General features: G+C 64.0%; 2 protein-coding genes and 1 long non-coding RNA gene across 3 annotated transcripts in view; 1 reads left to right on the forward strand and 2 right to left on the reverse strand.

Annotated features, from left to right (window-relative positions):
- STAP2 (signal transducing adaptor family member 2) overlaps positions 1–8,894 on the reverse strand; it is a 12,109-nt gene extending 3,215 nt beyond the window's left edge. The window contains 10 exon segments of the mRNA XM_048927793.1: positions 6,270–6,410; positions 7,174–7,250; positions 7,252–7,290; positions 7,377–7,400; positions 7,402–7,434; positions 7,707–7,781; positions 7,783–7,803; positions 8,557–8,628; positions 8,745–8,777; positions 8,779–8,894. Of these exon segments, the coding sequence (XP_048783750.1) occupies positions 6,270–6,410; positions 7,174–7,250; positions 7,252–7,290; positions 7,377–7,400; positions 7,402–7,434; positions 7,707–7,781; positions 7,783–7,803; positions 8,557–8,628; positions 8,745–8,777; positions 8,779–8,805 (542 nt within the window). The 5' untranslated portion in view covers positions 8,806–8,894.
- Positions 5,181–6,136, reverse strand: LOC125685055 (uncharacterized). Its single transcript, XR_007373378.1, has 3 exons — positions 6,090–6,136; positions 5,461–5,557; positions 5,181–5,255 (listed from the first exon to the last, which is right to left on the reverse strand). It is a non-coding gene; the product is annotated as an uncharacterized LOC125685055 (long non-coding RNA).
- A 210-nt stretch (positions 8,895–9,104) lies between the features above and the next one.
- MPND (MPN domain containing) lies at positions 9,105–14,942 on the forward strand. Its single transcript, XM_048927772.1, is given in 15 exon segments — positions 9,105–9,125; positions 10,253–10,377; positions 10,379–10,450; positions 10,452–10,475; positions 12,083–12,310; positions 12,880–13,030; positions 13,140–13,224; positions 13,302–13,398; positions 13,472–13,597; positions 13,599–13,685; positions 13,759–13,927; positions 13,997–14,067; positions 14,173–14,262; positions 14,596–14,688; positions 14,831–14,942. Coding segments are annotated over 15 exon segments (1,512 nt in total). The 5' UTR covers positions 9,105–9,118; the 3' UTR covers positions 14,918–14,942.
- The last annotated feature ends 1 nt before the right edge of the window (position 14,943 follows it).

A 14,943-nucleotide genomic window follows, 5' to 3' on the forward strand; every position in this document is an offset into this window, starting at 1 on the left:
CCCGTGGGGTCGGGGGTGTGGGGCTGAGGGGACCCTGGGGGTGGCTGAGCTCAGAGGGGATCCAGGAGGACACTGACGGTGTGCCCCCCCCCCCCCCCCCCCCCCCCCCCACGGGCAGGAAGCGCTGCGGAAGATCATCACCACTTTGGCTGTGAAGAATGAAGAGATCCAGAACTTCATCTACTCCCTCAAGCAGATGCTGCAGAATGTGGAGGTAACTCAACGCCCTGTGTGTCACCCCCCCCCCGTCACCAGCACCGCCACACGGGGTCCCCTAAGGGGACAGAGTGAGGGATGGTGCTCATGGCCGCCTCCATCACCTGCTGACGTGTGCTGTCACCACCAGGACAAATTCTGCACGAGTGCAGGAGGACCTGGAGGGGGAGTTCCAGTCGCTGTATGCGCTGCTGGACGAGCTGAAGGACAGCATGCTGATGAAGATCAAGCAGGACCGCGCCAGCCGCACCTACGAGCTGCAGGTGAGCGCCTGCCCCTGCCCCCCTACTGCCTGCCCCCACCACACACTGCAGCTCTGTGTCCTTCAGGCTCAGCTGGCGGCGTGTGCCAAAGCGCTGGAGAGCTCGGAGGAGCTGCTGGAGACGGCCAACCAGACCCTGGCGACGGCCAACAACCACGACTTCGCCCAGGTGCACAAGCTTGGGAGCTGCCATCCATCCCCTGCCCGGCTGCCCCCAGCGCTGTGTGCTGGAGGTGGGGGCTGGGCAGTGCTGTCCCCCCTCACCTTCTGGCTCGTGCCGCTCTGACTGTGCTCGCCCCAGGCGGCCACGCTCCTGTCTTTCTGTGCTGGGCACCTCATTAACGCTGGGCTGGCTTTGCCCGCTTGCCAGGCTTGGTTAGGGCCTGGGACCCCCCCCATACCACCCAGAGCCTCAGGTGCTGCGTGGCACCTTCTGTTATCAGAGATAAAGGGATGTCAGTGCACTGGGATGGGACGTGGGGATGCTGCACTGCATGGCACGCCGGTGGGGCGCAGGGGACGCTGCGCTGTGCGGGTTCTGCTGTGGGGATGCAGGGATGCTGTGCCGTGTGGGTGCCACTGCAGGGATGCTTCAGGGATGCTGCAGGGATGCTGTGCTGTGAGGCCACGATGTCAGGACACGCTGCAGCACGCTGGCTCCTGGCACTGCTGTCTCACCTGCTTTCTTTTTCTCCTCTTTCCCTCTGCGCTCTCCAGGCTGCCAAACAGATCAAGGATAGGTACGGTCCCCCCGCTGCCCCCATGCCCCACTAACCCCACAGCGTCGGCGTCGCCCTGCCCTCACCCCACAGCTACAGAGGGGGGGGATGCGGGTGCAGGGCGCCGCCCACCCTCCTCAGATCCCTCCTGGCAGTTGGGGTGAGGGGTCTGGGTCCATCTCCCAGCCTGGCTGATGGTTTTTCCCCATTTGTCCCAGTGTGACGATGGCTCCCGCCTTCCGCCCTCTCGCTCAAGGCCAAGGGTGAGCGACAACATGAGCCACCTGATGGTGGATTTTGCCCAGGAGCGCCGCCTGCTGCAAGCCCCTCGCCTTCCTGCCAGGTACCCCCACGGGAGGGGGGTGTGGGGATGTGGTTGGTGGCCTTTGTAGAAGCACAGAGGGCTCAGCGGGAGCTGTGGGGCTGTGCTGGGGTGCGTGGGGCAGCGTGCTCATAGGGGCTGCATTCCAGGGATCTCTGGGTGCCACGCGTTCAGGTTTCCATAGGTGCTTTCTCAGGGTGTCCGCCCTCCCATCACAGCACACCTGGGGGTGCCCTGTAGGGCAGGGAGGTTGTGTTTGGGGAAGGGGGGGGGTCAGAACTGACGAGCTGCTCCTCCCGGCAGTGCCGAGCACCCCTGAGATCGACCTGACCGAGTCACTGGTGGCCGATAACTGCGTGACGCTGTCCTGGAGGATGCCTGATGAGGACAGCAAGATCGACCACTACGTGCTGGAGTACCGCAGGACCAACTTCGAGGGGCCGCCCCGAGCCAAGGAGGAGCAGCCCTGGATGGTGGTGGAGGGCATTAAGGGCACTGAGTACACGCTGTCTGGTGAGGGTGCGGGGCCGGGCGGTGCGGTAGCAGAGCTGTCCCAGGGCTCCCAGTTTGTCACATCGCCGCGTGCGTCAGCAGGGGCTGAAGTTTGACATGAAGTACATGAATTTCCGAGTGCGGGGCCTGCAACAAAGCCGTGGCTGGAGAGTTCTCTGAGGCGGGTCACTTTGGAGACGAGAGGTGGGCGCCGGGGGGGGGGATGGCAGCCGGTGGGGGGGGGTGGGGTGGGGGTGGCACTGATGGTGGCTGTCCCCAGCGTTCATGTTCCGGCTGGATGCCAGCACGTGCACCAGAACCTGCGCGTGGAGGACTTCAGTGTGGAGTGGGACGCCACGGGCGGAAAGGTGCAGGATGTGAAGACTAGGGAGAAGGACGGGAAGGGCAGGACTGCGTCGCCCGCCAACTCCCCCGCCAGGTAACAGCACCCCGCTCAGCACCGGGTGTTGGTGGCGGCACCGGCCTCACCGCCTGCCTCCATCCCAGGGCTGTGCAGTCACCCAAGCGGATGTCGCTGGGCCGCGCCGGCAGGGATCGCTTCACCGCCGAATCCTACACGGTGTTGGGTGAGAGCGGCAGCCACGGCTCGAGAAGGGGGGAAATGTGGGGCACGGAGATGGGGGGGAACGTGGTGGCCGTGTGCCACAGGAGACACCTTGATCGACGGCGACGACCACTACTGGGAGGTGCGGTACGACCGCGACAGCAAAGCATTCGGCGTCGGGGTGGCGTATCGCAGCCTGGGCAAGTTCGATCAGCTGGGCAAGACGTCGGCGTCGTGGTGCCTCCACCTCAACAACTGGCTGCAGGTCAGCTTCAGCGCCAAGCACGCCAACAAGGCCAAGGTGCTGGATGTGCCCGTGCCCGACTGCATCGGCGTCTACTGCAACTTCCATGAAGGTGGGAGCTGCTCCTGGGGCCGCCTGCGGGGCGCTGGATGGGCAGAGGTGGAGCTCTGTGCCCCACGTGTGCCCCGTGCTTGTCCCTAAGCGTGCTCCACCTGTGCTCATACGTGCCCCTATGTGTGCCCCCCATGTGCTCCATATGTGCCCTTATGCGTGTCCCACACGTGGCCCTGGATGTGCCCCAAGTGTCCCACATGTGCCCCATGTGTGTTCCATCTGTGCCCCATATATGCCCCTCACGTGCCTTCCTGTGTGCTCCATAAGTGCCCATATGTGTGCCCCCACGTGTGACTGTGTGCGCCCTACACGCACGCCTGTGTGCCCACCTGTGCCCCGCATGCGCCCCCCCTGTATACTCCATACATGCTCCTATATGTGCCCCACATATGCCCCTGTGTGCCCCACACGTACCCCTATGTGTGCCTTCTCTATGCCCCACACGTGCCCCTTATCTGTGCCTCACATGTCCCACCGTGTGCCCTTATGTGTGCCCCACATTTGCCCCATGTGTGCTCCATGTGGCCCATTTTTGCTTCCCACACGTGTCTCCATGTTCCCCATCTTCTCCCCGTGTGCCCCACATCTGTCCCACAAACACCCTGCTGTGTGCCCACATGTGCCCCTGTGTATTGCATGTGTGTCCCTACATGTGCCTCATATATGCCCCACATGCCCTGTGTGTGCCCCACACGTGCCCCTATCGTGCCCCACATGTCCCTGTATGTGCTCCATACATTCCCCCTCTAGCTGTGCCCCACACGTGCCCCTGAGTGCTTTCTGCGTGTGCCCCATAGGTGCCCATATGTGTGTTTCACATGTGCTGCTATGTGTGCTCCATGTGCCCCCTTCTGTGTCCCATGTGTGCCCCTATGTGTGCCCCACACCTACCCATGTGTGCCCACAGGATTCCTGTCCTTCTACAAACGCCCGCACCAAGCAGCTGCTGCACACCTTCAAGGCTCGCTTTTGCGCAGCCGGTGCTGCCAGGCCTTCATGGTAAGGAGGGCTGGAGGTGGGGGGGGGCTGTGGGATCATGGGGGGGGGGTTTGAGGGGTCCCGATGCCCAACGCTGCCCCTGTGCCCCCCAGGTTTGGTTGTGGCAGCTTCCACGTCTCCTCGGGCCTGCAGGTGCCCAGCGCTGTGAAATGCCTCCAGAAACGCAACAGCGCGGCCAGCAGCTCCACGGCCAGCCTGCCCTAAGAGCCCAGCGACCCCCCGGGGCAGAGCACTGAATGTACCCATCACCCCCCCCCTCCCATAACCACAACCCCCCCCCCCCTCACCCCATCACACTCTGTCCTCGCCACGTTCCGGGCGCTGGGGGGGGAGGTGGGGGATGTCAGCCCCCCCCCAGACCCTCACGGTTTGCTGGGTTGGGTTGCTGGGGCACCTGTGACCCTCAGGTCCCTCCCCCGTGTGCCCCCCCCCAACACTGGCACAGGGCCGGGCTCGCTGCCCCCCCACAGACAGCTGCTTCTGGCCTTAATAAAGCGGGATAGAGGTGTGAGCTGCATTTGGGGACAGCAGCACGGGGGGGGGGGGGGGGGGGGGGAGGGGCTTTTGGGTGTGTGGGGGGGCTGTGACATGGAGGAGGCGCGGTGGGGTGGTGGGATGGGCAGCTTTATTATTTGTAGTGCCACCAGAGCTCCGTGCCCCCCCCCCAACCCCCTCGCCACCATGGGGCTGTGTGCCCCCCCCGGTATTCCAACCTGGGGCCCCCAACCCCATAGGCAGCCCCTGCCACGAGGCCAGGTAGCATGGGGGGGTCGGGGGGGCAGGTGGACACCATTGCCCACAGCTGGTAGGGAAGGAGGGGGGCAGCCGGCCCGACCCCCCCCCCACTGACCCCCATCAGTCCTCATTGAGAGCACGGCGCCTCATCAGCTTCTGAGCCAGCTCCCTCTGTGATGTCTGCTGGGGGTTGGGGGGCAGTGGGGTGAAGCAGATCCACGTTATGGGCTCCCACCCCCTCAAACAAAGCCCCTCTCCAGCCCCCCCCCCTCACCAGCATTGTGTCCATGGGGCAGCAGTGGGCCGCGCCGTGGGGTCGAATTGGGGCACTGAGCTGGGGGGGCTGCCTGGCACCTGCAGGGGAGAGCAGTGGGGTGCAGTGGTTTCTTCCCCCCCCCCCAGTTTCCCCCATCCACACTCACCTCTCACTGCGTGCTGTGGGGTCGCTGTTGGTTTTGGCAGTAGGGGGGGGGGCCTGGGCCGGCGGTGCTGCACCTTGGGGGCGGGCCGGGGGGCGGGGGGGCAGGGGGGAGGTTTGCATGGCCGCCGTGTCACCTCCGAGCTTTTAGCATCTGCTTCCACGAACTCTGAGGCAGAACGGGGGCATCACAGACACCCATCCCCCCCCCAAACCCCCAGAAACCATCCTGCAGCCCCCTTCACCCCATGCAACCCAAATATCCCCCCCCATAAACTCCACCATTGCCTTCCCCTGCCCCACAATCCCCCCCCACCATCCTGCAAAACCTGCTGTGCCCCAGCCGCCGCCCCTTTAGCCCCCCCGGCGCCCACCCAGCGTCATGCTGTACTCCCGGTGCAGGGGCTGCAGGCTGCCTTTGCTCTGCTTCACGAAGTACTGCACCACCTCGTCCAGCGAGGAGCAGTGATGCTGCAGGGAGAGGATATGGGCTCATTCCCCTCCTCACCCCCCCCCCCCAACCACGGGACCCCTGCAGCTCCCTCAGCCCCACTGGAGGGGACCCCGCTCCCATCAATCCTTGCCATTTTTACCCCCACTCCCCCCGGTTCTTTGCCCATTCGGTCTCAGCTGTGGGGTTCCCTGGTCTGGGGGGATCCCAGTCGCTTGGCTCCCAGCCCCCTGGGGGTCCCAATCCCGTAAATCTTTGCCATTCGGTCCCCAATCCCTGGGCTCCCAGTCTCTTGGGGCTCCTCATCCCCTCCTGTTCCAGCCCCAGGGGTCCCAATCCCATAAATCCCCATCCTCGGGGTCCCAGCCCCCCAGGGGTCCCCTGCTTCGGTCCCAGCTATGGGGCTGCCCGGCCCCAATCCCTTCGGGGGGATCCCAGCCCAACCTCTGTGGGAAGGGAGGGGTCCCAATCGCTGATCCTCAGCCCAAAGCTGGGGGGTCCCATCCCATGGGGGCACAGTGGGTGTCTACAGCTCAGACCCACGGCGCTCACCGGCGTGTCGACATCAACAAGGAACCCATCTCCCACGCTGACCACCCCTGTAGTGCTTCAGCAGAGCAGCGCTGCCCCAGGGAGGCGACCTCAGCGGGCGTCACCGACCCCCAGCCAAGGAGGACCCCGACCCCGGGGGACCGACCCCCAGGCACAGGAGGGGGGTCGCAGCCCGCTCACCCGCTCAGCACCTGCCGTGTGCTGATGGAGAAGCCTTGGCCGTGCCCACCGGGCCGCAGCACCACGCTCCCACTGCCTGCGTTGCGCTCCAGCAGCCGCTCGGCCTCAGCGCGCGACACGTCGAAAGAAGCAGCTGGCAGGCTGGGGGGTGGGCCGGGGTCACACCGGGGTGCAGCGTGTCACTGCCAGCACCCCCAGCCAACCTGAGCCGCGCCTGCGTCACCCACACCGTGCCGCCTCGAGGCACAACATGCTGCCCCAGGGCTGTGGGCAACCTGAGCCATAGTGTCACCCCATGCCATGCCATGTCACCCCAATTCATGTCACCCCAAGTCATGCCATGTCATCCTGAGCCACATCATGCCACCCAAGCCATGCCATGTCAATCTGGGCCATAATGCCACCCCAAGCCATGTCATGTCACTCCAAGTCATGCAGCGTCACCCCAAACCCATGCCACGTCGACCTCAGCCACATTGTCACCCCCAAGCCGTGTCACCCAAGCTATGGCATGTCACCCACGCCATCTCATGTCACCCCTCATGCCATACCATGTCACCTTGAGTCACAACACGTCACCTCAACACGTCATGTCCCCCCAAGCCACGTCCCTCCCAAGCCATGCCATGTCCATCTGAGCCAGTTTCACCCCAAGCCATGCCACCCCAAGCCGTGTTGTGTCCCTCCAAGCCATGTAATGTCACCTCAAGCCATGCTGTGCCACTCCGACCCTTGTCACGTCCCCCCAAGCTGTGCCACGTCAACCTGGGCCGGGCCGTGTCACCCCAAAGCCATGTCACCCCAAGCCATGTCACCCCACTCCATGTCACCCCACTCCATGTCACCCCACTCCATGCCATCTCAATCTCACGTCCCCTTCCTGACCCCCACTCACGGGGGCAACTGCCAGTTGTCCCCACACTCCGTTCCCCTCCGGCGGTTCTCCCTCTCCTGGCGCAGCGCCTCCGACAGCTGGATGAGGGTGCCCAGGCAGCAGCTCCAGGTCTGTGGGCACCTCCATCTGCATGGGGGCGGGGGGAGGACACGGTGTGGGGACACTGAGACACGGGGGGGGGGGGGTGGCAGGGGTCACTGGCACCCACCAACCTTGGCCATGGTGAGGATGAAGCCAGCGCCACATCTCCTGTTCCTGCACGCTGTCTGCCTGCGAGGGACTGGGGGTCCGTGAGTCCCACCCCCCCCCCCCAAACCAGAGGACTCTGCATCCCCCAACCCCAACTCCCCTCCCCCCTCACATCTGCAAATTCCCTTTTTTGCCCCCCCCCCTTCTCCCCCCCCCACCCCATTCCTCACTTCCCAACCCCCAGCCCCCCTCTAAGGACCCTGTGTCCCCCCCACTCAACCCAGTGCCCTCCATGTCCTCCCCCAGCCCCACTGCCTCCCCTCGCCCCCTCCCCCCCCACCCCAACTTCTCACCTTCAGTGTCACCTTCTGATCCCGCAGCTGGAGGACGAGGGCCCCCCCCTTTTTCTGTACCCCCACCAGCTCATCACAGGTCCAGAAGCTCCAAAGGCTGAAAGGGGGGGGGGGAACCGAGCCATGGCCCCCAGTGCCCCCTCCCCTCCCCCCCCCATTTATTTTGGGAGAGGTCTCAATCTGGGGGGTCCCAACACTGTGCCCACCCTGCATAGCACGGGGGGGTGGGGGGTCCCAATCCAGGGGGGTCCCCACATCTCGAGATGGGGGGTACAGAGGTCCCAATCTGTGGACCCCACCCACTCTCACCTCAATTTTCTCTTCCCATGGGTCCCCACCCGAGGGGTCTCACCCCGGGCCGGATGGGGGGGGGTCCTGACCTCGAGGTCCCCACCCCAGCAAAGTGTCACCTCAGGGGTCCCCCACCCAGGGGTGTCCCAGCAATCCCCCTCCCACCCCCACTGCTCCCCCAGCCTGTTGGTGCCCCACCCGGGGGGGCTCCCACAGAGGGGTCCCAATGCTGGGGAGGGGGACGACGAGGGGGGGTCCCCACCTTCTGAGCAGCTCCCACGGTTCCCAATGTTGGGAATCCCAGCGTCCTCCTCTCATGGGTCCCCCCACCCCATAGATCCCCAACCAGGGGGATTCCCATCCTCCGTTTCCCACCCGCAGACACCCCAACCCCCCCCCCCCCCCCCCCCCCCCCCCCCAAAAAAAAGCGCCACCTCGTGTTTCCCCACCCCAGATTCTCCCCTACCCCACTGCTCTCAACCCCGCGGACGCCCACGGGGGGTTTCCCAACCCGTGACCCCCCCCCCCCCCCTCCCCTCGTGACCCCCCATCCCCGCACCTGCTGCTCTCTGGGCGCCCCATAGAAGCACAGCGTCGTCCCCCGCAGCCCGGCCCAGCGCCTCCTGCAGCTCTGCGGGACGGGGACGGGGGGGGGACGACAGGTTGGGAGTTGGGGGAGGGCATTGACACCGCAACACCTTTGGGGGGAGTTGGGGAGGGGGGGGAGGTTGAAGGTCAGCTCCGCACCTGATCCCGCAGCCCCCGCACCTCCACGAAGCCCCTCATAGCAGTGCGGCGGGGGGGCCATGACTCCACGGTTGCGGAGCCCTTCCCGCACCTCCGGCACCCGCCCCGAGCGAAGGGCAACCGCGGGGCCGCCCGGTGCTCCGCAGCCTCCACCCGACCGCCGCCCCCCCGTCCGCAACACCGGCATCAGCAACGCGCTCCGCCCGCACGGCACCAGCTATTCCCCCCCCCCATCCCCACGCTCGGTACCGGTGTGCGGTGCCCCCCCCCACCCCGCAACCCCCCCCGCACCGCTCGGCTGGGGGCGGAGCTCGCGGAGCCGCCCCGTCACGTGGGAACGACGCGGGGGGGGGGGGGGGGAACGGCGTGGGAGCATGGCAGGTAACGGGGGGAGCGGAACGGGGGGGGCGGTGCGGGGCGGGGGGGGAACGGGGAGGGGGGAGGGGGGAAACACAGCTGTGTGCGGGCACCGGGGGTGGGGGGGGGGGGAAAGGGGGGTAGGGGCTGCCCCTCGCTGTGTCCCCCACCAAATCCCTGCGTCCCCACCCGTGCCGCCCGTCAGCCTCGTGTGTTGCCGTCCCCTGTATCCCCATATCCCCGTATATCATCCCATATATGATCCCGTATATCCTGTATATCCCCATATATCCCATATATCCCCATATCCTCATATATCCCTGTGTCCCCATATATCCCCATATCTCCATATATCCTCATATATCCCATATATTCCCATATCTCCCCATATATGCCATATATCCCCATATAACCCCATATCCCCATATATCCTATATATCCTATATATCCCCATATATCCCGCTATCTCCCCATATCTCCCCGTATCTCTCCAAATATCCCCATATATCCCCATGTATCCCCATATCCCCCCATATATTCCCCAATCCCCCCATATCCCCCCATATCTCCCCATATCTCCCTATCCCCCCATTTATCCCCATGTATCCCCATATATCCCCATATCCCCATATATCCCCCATACCCCCACATCCCCACATCCCCATGTCCCCATGCCCTCATAGCCCCATTTCCCCAGTCGCTGTGTCCCCACATCACTGTGTCCCCACGTCACCCCGTATCCTCATGTCCCCATATCCCCTCATCACCCCATCCCCCTGTATCATGTCCCCATATCCCTGTATCCTCATGTCCCTGTATCCCACATCCCCGTGTCTCTGTGTCCCTGCATCCCACATCCCCACACCCCTTTATCCTCATTTCCTTACATCCTCACACCCCCATATCTCCATCATCCTACATCCCTATGTCCCCAAATCCCCATATCCCCGTGTTGCTGTCCCCCTGTATCCCCCTGTACCCCCTGTGTCCCCCATATCCCCACATCCCCTCTCATCCCCTCTATGTTCACAACCCCAACGTCCCCATTTCCCCCCCCATGGTTGGGGGTCACCCAAAGGCTCTGTCCCAAGAGATGGGGTTCCCCCACTCGCCTTGGGGGTGACGCAGGCTCTGTCCCCGCCACCCCACAGCTCTGGCGGCCGCCCTCCCAAGCGGGGATGAGTGCGCAGAGGAGGAGGAGGATGAGCTGGAGCCGGGGCTGGATGAGGCCGAGCCGGAACCTGACAGTGGGGCCAGGGCAGCAGGGGGACCCCGGGGGTGCCGTGCTGACACGTCGGGGCATCACTCTGCGTGTGCTGCTGCGTGACGGGCTGCTGGAAGCGGGGGCGGGGGGTCCTGTCCATCTACTACCTGGTGAGGGCAGCGGGGACGGGGGGGGTGGGGATGTGGGGATGGGGATGTGGATGGGACACGGATGGGGACACGGATGGGGACAGGATGATGGGGATATTGTTGAGGACACGGGACGTGGATGGGGACATTGAATGGGACACTGATGGGGATGTAGATGAAGACATGGTGGGGAGGTGGTGATGGGGACATTGCTGAGGACATGGGGTGTGGATGGGACCATGGCAGTGGGGCCGTGGATGAGGATGTAGGTGGGGAAATGAATGGGGGACAATGGTGATGGGGACATGGATGAGGACATGGCAGTGGGGACACGGACGGGGACATTGGTGTGGGTATGGATGGAGATGTGGTGACAAGGACATGGATGAAGACAGATGAGGACACAGTTGGGGACACTGATGGGAACATGGATGGGGACATGGTGATGGGGACATTGATGAAGACATGGGACATGGATGGGAATAAGGGCATGAACATAGATGTTGGGTATGGATTGAGACGTGGTGATAGGGATGCGGATGGGGACATGGATGGGGACATTGAATGGGACACTGATGGGGATGTGGATGGGGAAATGGATGAAGACATGGGTGGGGACACGGATAGGGACATGATGATGGGGATATTGTTGAGGACATGGGACATGGATGGGGACATGGATGTTGGGTATGGATTGAGATGTAGTGATCGGGACGTGGATGGGGACATGGCAATGGGGACATGGATGGGGACATTGGTGTGGGTATGGATGGAGATGTGGTGACAAGGACGTGGGTGGGGACACGGATAGAGACACAGGGATGGGGACATGGGACATGGATGGGGCCATAGATGTTGGGTATGGATTGAGACATGGATGAGGACATGGACGGGGACACAGATGGGAACAGGGATGGAGACATGGGGAGGGACACTGATGGGGACATGGTTGGGGAGACGGATGGGACACAGATGGGGGCACGGGTGAAGACACGGATGGGGATGTAGCTGGAGACGTGGCTGGGGACATAGATGGGAACATGGAACATCTATGGATGGGGCCATAGATGTTGGGTATGGATTGAGACGTGGTAGGGACGTGGATGAGGACATGGATGGGGACATGGAGATGGGGACATGGATGGGGTCGTGATTCTTTGACATGTATGGGGATGTGGCAGTGGGGCTGTGGATGGAGATGTAGGTGGGGAAATGAATGGGGACAATGGTGATGGGGACACAGATGAGGACATGGGTGGATACAGCAATGGGGACATGGATGGGGACATTGGTGTGGGCATGGATGGAAACATGGTGATAAGGACATGGATGGGGACACGGATGAGGACATGGGTGAGGACACAGATGGGGACAGGGATGGGGACAGGGATAGGGATAGGGACATGGGTGAGGATACAGTTGGAAACAGGGATGGAGACAGATGGGGAAGGACACGGAGGGGGACATGGCTGGGGAGACGGATGGGAACACAGATGGGGGCACAGGTGAAGACACGGATGGGGACGTAGTTGGGGACATAGATGGGAACATGAGTGAGGACACGGGTGGGGACACATGGGGACACAGATGGGGACACGGTCCGTATCAGCCCTCCCCGATGCTCCCAGGGCAAGAAGTTCGTGGGGGACCTGGGTGCGGACGGGGCCATCACATGGCAGGAGACGGGGCAGGTGTTCGGCTCACCCAGCGCCTGGGCCACGCACTGCAAGCGCCTGGTGAACCCTGCCAAGAAGTCGGGCTGCGGTTGGGCCTCCGTGCGCTACAAGGGGCAGCGCCTGGATCAGTACAAGGCTGCATGGCTGCGGCGCCACCAGCCCCACGCGCCCAGCGATGAGGTGGGAACCTGGAGGCGTCCCCAAGGAGGGGCCTGGCGTGTCCCCATGGGTGTCCCTGAGGAGGGGACTCGGGGGGGTTCCTGTGTTGACTCCAAGGATCTCCGCTGGGGTGTCCCCAGTGCCTCGGGTTCGGGTTGGTGTCCCCAGGGACAGACCTGGGTGTCCCCCAACAGGCGTCCTGGGGACTGGGGAGGTGTTTCAAGGGGTCCCCGTGGGTGTCCTCAAGGTGAAGTCTTGGGGTGTCCCAGGGCCTGGGGTTTCTCTGTGGGTTTCCCCAAGGAGGTGCATCAGGTCTCCATGGGTGTCCCCATAGGTGTCCCCAAGGAGGTCCGTTTTGGTGTCCTCGGGAGATGCCTAAGGTCTCTGTGGATGTCCCTACAGAGGTGTCTCAGATCCCCATTGGTGTCCCTGGGAATGGGTCTGGGATGTCCCCCTCGGTGTCCCCAAGGAAATGCCCTTGAGCCTCAGGGTGCTCCCACGGGGGTCCCCCATCCATGTCACCGCAGAGGTTCCCCGTGGGGCCCTGGGGGTGGGCACGGCCCTCAGCCCCTCCTGGTGCTCTGCCCCAGGCTCTGCCCAGTGAGGGCGAGGAGGATGAGCTGCCCGAGGAGGAAGAGGAGGAGGCTGGGGACGGCCGAACGCCTGCACCGGAGCCAGCAGCCACCAAGAGAATGGAGGAGAAGAGCAAGAAGCTGCCGGGCCGCGGCACAGCAGAGCAGGGTGAGGGGTAATGGTGGCAGGAAGGGGGTTGCAGCGGATGGTAACGGGGTTACGGTGGTGGCCATGGGGCCGTGATGGCTGTAACGGGGGGCCGTGCACTGCTGTACAGAGCCCACCCCCCCGGTGAGGAGGCCGGAGAGCAAAAGCCGGGCGCCCGTCCGCTATTGCATGCTGGGCACACGAGACGCAGCCAGGTAGGGACCCCCAGCCTCACCTCGGTCAGCCCTCGGGGCGGGGAGGGCCGGGGGGAGCGGGGCTGTGTCTGTTGCAGGAACCCACAGACCCTGGTGGAGGTGACGTCCTTCGCCGCCATTAACAAGTTCCAGCCCTTCAACGTGGCCATCTCCAGCAACGTCCTCCTGCTGCTGGTGCGTCCCCTTCCCCTGCTGGGATCTTAGGATCCCTTTTAGGATCCCCTCGGCCCATTCCTTTTTCCTTTAGGATTTCCACAGCCACCTGACACGCAGTGAAGTCGTGGGCTATCTGGGAGGCCGCTGGGACACCAACACGCAGCGTAGGCAATGGGGGACAGGGGGGAACAGCCCCTGGCGCTGCCACCCACCCCCACGTCCCCGCAGTGCTGACGGTGCTGCGCGCGTTCCCGTGCCGGAGCCGCCTGGGCGATGCTGAGACCGCGGGTGCCGTGGAGGAGGAGGTAACGCGAGGCCCCGTCGCCCCCCGGGTGCCCTCCATGATGGAGGGGGTCCGACGTGATCCTCGCCCCCCAGATCTGCCAGAGCCTGTTCCTGCGGGGGCTGTCGTTGGTGGGTTGGTACCACAGCCACCCCTTCGGCCCCGCGCTGCCCTCCCTGCACGACATCGACGCGCAGATGGATTACCAGCTCAAACTGCAGGGCAGCGGCAACGGCTTCCAGCCCTGCCTGGCCCTCATCTGCGGTAAGCAGCCACCCCTGGGGGGGCACAGGGCGGCAGCCCCCCCCACATCAGCCCCATCTCTCCTCCCAGGGCCCTACTATGCTGGTAACCCCGGTGTGGAGTCCAAGATTGCGCCTTTCTGGGTGATGCCACCGCCTGAGGTGAGCGGCTCCCATCGCCTCCTTGGGGGGGGGGGGCCCAGTGCAGTGACAGATGGGTGACCCCATAGGTGACCCCATAGGTGACCCCACTCCCCTCTCATCCAGCAACGGCCCAACGACTACGGCATCCCCATGGATGTGGAGGTGGCCTACATCCAGGATGGCTTCCTCACCAATGATGTCCTGCAGGAGATGGTGAGTGTGGGGCAGGAGCTGTCATACAACCACAGAACGGCCTGGGTTGCAAAGGCCCACAACGCTCATCAGTTCCAACCCCTGCTGTGTGCAGGTCACCAACCAGCAGCCCAGGCTGCCCAGAGCCACATCCAGCCTGGCCTTGAATGCCTGCAGGGCTGGGGCATCCACAGCCTCCTTGGGCAACCTGTTCAGTCCCTCACCTCCAAACCCAGGCTGTGCCCCTGCCACCCGTCCCGGCTTTGGGGACGCTCTCTCCTCTATCCTTGTTTGCTCTGGGGGTCTGGGGGAGGAGCACTGAGCCCCACTGCAGCCCCCTGCCCCCATCCCCAGATGCTGCTGGTGGAGTTCTACAAAGGAGCCCCGGACCTGGTGAAGTTCCAGGAGCTGTGGAGCCAGGACCAGACCTACTTGGATAAGCTGAAGGTGGGCAGTGCTTCCTGGGAGCTCAGCTCTACCCTTCCCGCTCCTCCCAGAGCTGTTAATTGGGTTTTACTCCACCCCGGTGCAGGGCAGAGCAGAGTGCACAGGGTGAGCCTGGCGAGCAGAGCTGCGTTCCTCTCTGCAGGGCTCCCTGGCCTCTCGCAGCCCCAAGGACCAGAGCTTTGCCCACATCCTGGAGCAGATCTATGGCCTGCTGAGGTACAGCAGCTGAGCAGGAGCTGCAACGGGAGCAGGGGC

This window comes from Lagopus muta, chromosome 26 (assembly GCF_023343835.1).
Source record: "Lagopus muta isolate bLagMut1 chromosome 26, bLagMut1 primary, whole genome shotgun sequence".
NCBI classification, from domain to species: Eukaryota; Metazoa; Chordata; class Aves; order Galliformes; family Phasianidae; genus Lagopus; species Lagopus muta.